At 37.5% G+C, this 4,691-nt stretch overlaps 1 protein-coding gene across 1 annotated transcript; it reads right to left on the reverse strand.

Moving 5' to 3' along the window:
* Positions 1-1,161: 1,161 nt before the first annotated feature.
* Positions 1,162-4,691, reverse strand: LOC121416468. Its single transcript, XM_041609965.1, has 3 exons — positions 4,388-4,691; positions 2,124-3,703; positions 1,162-1,683 (listed from the first exon to the last, which is right to left on the reverse strand). The coding sequence occupies exons 1-3, from the start codon at positions 4,689-4,691 to the stop codon at positions 1,162-1,164; spliced, it is 2,406 nt and encodes an 801-aa protein (XP_041465899.1).

Here is a 4,691-nt window from a genome sequence, read left to right on the forward strand (position 1 = left end):
GTATATTATGGTTTAGGTGGATATGATAGTGATATTGGAATGTATCGTTTGGATGGAAGAATGTGTGTTTACTCTTCCCTTCGGAAATCAAAATTTATATTTTATAATGCAGAGAGAATTTGGGGGAAACTTATCGAGTATTCAAATTTTCTTATGAGTTTGAATTTGGAAATAATAAATAGCATTAATCTGTCATTTCAATTGTGGTTTTCAATAATGTCTATAATTGGTTTAATAGCTAAAAGTAGAATGAAACCTTTAGAACAAAGCTTGTTTGAAAAAAAGGAAAACAATCTAAGAAACAGCTAAACGAAAGTTTGAGAAAAATCGGACAAATAATGAGAACGTTATAAGCATTTAAATATTGCGATCACGAATGCTATGGAGATCCTGACATTGGCAATGATGCGACAAAAATGTGTGATGTCACTTGTGAACTACTCTCCCCATTACTTTATTATATATTTCCCTTAAACTGCCTCTTTTATCACATCTATCAGTAGATCTTGTGTTCTTACTATAAGAGGGCATGTAATGCAGATTTTTAAAGAACACATCATGGATATAGAGTTGGTATCACCATAAGATAAAGCAAAAAGATACGTTTTTGGGGTAGTTTATTGTCCATCAAAGGTAAAGTTGTTCACATATCACATCACACATAAGGTTGTCGCAATGCCAATGTGAGGATCTCCATATTATTAGTGATTGCAATATTAAATTGTTCATAACTTTCTCATTTTTAGTCCTATTCTTCTCAAACTTTTGTTGATCTGTTTCTTTGATTTTTATGTTTTGACACAAGCCTACTCATTCCAAAGTTTTTTTTTCATTTCCCTTTAAGTAGCTGAAATGTAAGCCCTGGTGCTAATTAGTTGCATGGGGACTTCTTGTAATGTTAACGTGTTGATTTACCTTTCATATAATTTTCAATGATAATTCTAACAAATGATACATATGATTAACAAAATTATAATCCGACTTTATCAATGCTAGATTTTGTTTTTTCATTTCATCAAAAATTATCATTTAATAGCCTATACACATACTACTAGTACATGAATAGAACAACTGCTTTGGATTGACACCTTTAACATAAAAACAAAGTACTGCATTATGAACATTGAATGATGTGTTAGTTATAATGTTTAAAGCGAGAACCTACCATACTATGTCCATCGTCTTCACATGTCTGCAGCATTCAATGAGATAAACCAAGTCATCCTCGTTTGTGCATTTCACCCGTTCCAGATAGAGCTTATTCAGGTTCTGTGTATATTCCTTGATGAGCAGACCCAGTCCTCTCATTGTCTCTTTAGATACACGACTCTCCTCTGATTGGAGTAAGTACGGAATGTGAAGGGTAATGTGTGTGAGCTTCTGTCCTCCAGTCCGACGAAGACCAGCCGTCATATGGGATATGTCTCTACCTGCATTATCGAGAGTGATATCGATATATACCAAAGCAGGGAGTGATGAGATCAACCCTTCATAGCATTGTGACGTCACCCCCTTAACTGATAGCCTTGTGACGGATGGTAGCTCAGAAGGAGATGGAGGGAAATCGATAGATGAGTCTGAGATGGTGAGAGAATTTAGCATCTGGAATGATTGAAGACAGGCCCATAGTCCATCCGTCAAAGCGGCTGTCATGACAGACTGCTCGAAGTGTACACTCACAACCTATTAAGAAGATGAAAGAAACATTGAAATAAGCGGCATAGGAAGGAAATTATTATTTTTGCTGGTAACTGAACATTTAATGCGTATTATTTAACCATTCAGAATCATTGAGAATCGTACCAGTTATTTATTATTTCGCGTAGGACTGCGTCCTCCAATAGGCAGACAAGTTAGTAAAAATACCCACAATACTCGGCTGTTATTTTTAAAACTCGGATTTGTTTTCTGTTCGATCATAGTATTTGGTTCATCCATTTATGTAGTCGTCTTTATCTGTTAAGCTTTTGCTGATTCGTTTGGTTTAATCTTAAATGATTAAATCGGTCTATAATGCGTTATTTGGTATAACAAAAGTAGGCCTATATTGTATGATATACGAAGTATAACATTATGGACTGTAATGGATTTAATTCTCTGGCAATCCTCTAGCATTAGATTACCTTCTGTTTCTGCTCACGTGGAAGATTTCGCATCCCAACCGTAGTATACACCGTTGGTGACTTTAATATCATACGCTGTGACGTCAAACACCTTCGTACCAATGATGACACATTCCCATCGTTGACCCCAGACTCTGATGAACAATCTAGGAGAATACGATATCGCTCACTCTCAGATAAATAACTATTTGAAAGGACGCTCTCCATTATTCTAATGCAGAGATTGCTCTTCGTACCAGAAGCAAATCGAATAAGATTTTCATATTCTCCAATGCTTGTTTTTATATCTCGCAGTACTCGGTCTAACTTACTGAACTTAAACCACAAAAGAACACGGTTTGTTTCATTAGCCAGATACTTTCCTGCTGCATGTTCTTGAGCAAGTTTGTGATAAAACTCAACAGTAGTTATGTTAGTGGAAAACGTTTCGTCAAAATGTGGAAGGCGTCTGGTTGAAACAACAGTTTTTGATACTATCCCTAGGGCGCATGCCATATCAAGAATTGAGGGAACTCCCTGGAAATCACAAGACGAGAAAACTAACTTCTTAGCATCATTGAGCAGACCAGTGAGAGCAATTTTTCCCAGTTTCAGTATTATTTTGTTTAGTTGTTTGGGAGTGTTTATCAAGCCAGGTGTCCAGGAATTTGCGTGGAGCATTAAGAATACGTTAACTTGATCGAGTAATGCTGTTTGAGTTGTAGTGTCACGCTGAAGTTGATCTTCAGACCACAAGTGACAGACCATGAGGCAAAATAGCGGAGTTTTTACGAGTTCATCAATTAGGGGTTGTTCATCGAGGTAAACGTTCAGACCATCCGCTTTCATAGGTTTCTGAACAGAAGTAAAGAACCTGTCAATGTAATCGCGTGAGCTCTCTCGCGAGAATCCTTCGATCTCCATCTTTGTGTACACCCTTGGTAGATCTCCTTGACTGAAAACGTTTTCGAGGTGAGGTCGTGTGGTTACAAGCACTCGACATTGTTGAAACATTTCCCATCTGAGAATGTCCATGATATTACTCGAGGAAGAGATACCAGCATACTCATCGAGCCCATCTAATATAATGTGACAGATTCCCTGATGCTGTCTGATGAACTCCTCCAGGTCCTCTGGCGTCAGATCTTTAACATCACTCAGGAGTTGTGATATAATGGCTTCTCCAATCGATGTAGTGTGACTTGTGTTTCGAAACTTGACTACGAACAGAAGTGGCAAGTCCTCTAATCCTGAGCCATCCTCTCTGTGAACCCAGTCGTGCGCCATCTTAGCGACAGCTGTTGTCTTTCCTCGTCCAGCCGGAGCCGAAATAAGGATTCGTGTTGGAAGATTCCCGTTTACTTTGGCTGAAAATATTTTTCCAACAGAGCCTTGAAGTATTTGTTTTGCCTTAATATCTCTTCCACGAGCATCCTTTTTTACCATGGTAACAACGGTGTGCATATCTTCAAACTCTGCATAATCGTCTTTGTCCCAAGGCTTCATTTGGATTTTACATAGCTGATTCGAATATTTGTCCTCCAATATTGTGCGACATTTTCCAACAGTCAGAGATTCCGAAATCTTCTTACTGTAGGTATCTGAAACGAGATAACAAAAACCTTGAGCAGAATGAGTTCAACCACGTGATATCTGCCCTTTGAAATAGGACAAAGAGATGATTCGGAAAAGAGACACTTGTACGGGCCTTTTTCCATTATTTAATATGATAGTACAAAAACAAGAATACATACCAAAGAAACAATCCTTTGAGGAAGGAAAAAAGAAAAAGATTTTTGTAACGATACTTGTTGCAAAATATTTACACTCAGTGGTAGATTAAAAGTGGGAAATAAGGCCGTAATAGTGATATCTAATACCTTGGTCACATTTGCTCTACGGCGGCCGTACGGCTAGTCGAAAACAGTCGTTTTATTCATTTTTATTCAAACCACCTATATCTAGCTGGTACAATAATGTTAAAACGGCTGTTTTCGACTCGCCATGAGCCGCCGTAGAATAAATGTGACCATGGTATAAAGTATTTTTTAGTAGGAAGGTATTGTTTTATACGCTCTAAGTCTTTATCTGATGAAACTGGAAAAGGTAAAATTTTAATGTTTATTTCAAATTGATAGTTTGATGCTTCCAGGAGATAAAAAAATTATGGATAGAGTAAGAGTGCTTGGTAGAAAAATCCTTCATTTAAACTATGATAAAACAAACATTTTCATGTTTAATTCATTGATAATTAATATATTATTTGGCCTGAATTATATTTTTACCTTGGTTAGCTAACGTCTTTTTGAGATAAAGTTCAGCAAGCATGACTAGATCAACATCAATAAGAGCTTGTTTCAGCCTAGGATGCTGATTTGATGGATCCACTCTCTGTCTCCAGTCAAACAGCATGTCACGTGTTCCCTTACACGTGACCCGTCCTTCTAGTCTGCTAGTTTCAATGTATCTATTGATGGCGGCATGTTCAAATCCGAGCGTTCGTGCCAAGGCCTCCATCTGCTCACCTATCTCGATGTGTTCAGCTAGCTTACAGAGAAGCTCATCGGGAATAACTTCATGGGTAGACAT

This window comes from Lytechinus variegatus, chromosome 6, assembly GCF_018143015.1.
Source record: "Lytechinus variegatus isolate NC3 chromosome 6, Lvar_3.0, whole genome shotgun sequence".
NCBI lineage: Eukaryota > Metazoa > Echinodermata > Echinoidea > Temnopleuroida > Toxopneustidae > Lytechinus > Lytechinus variegatus.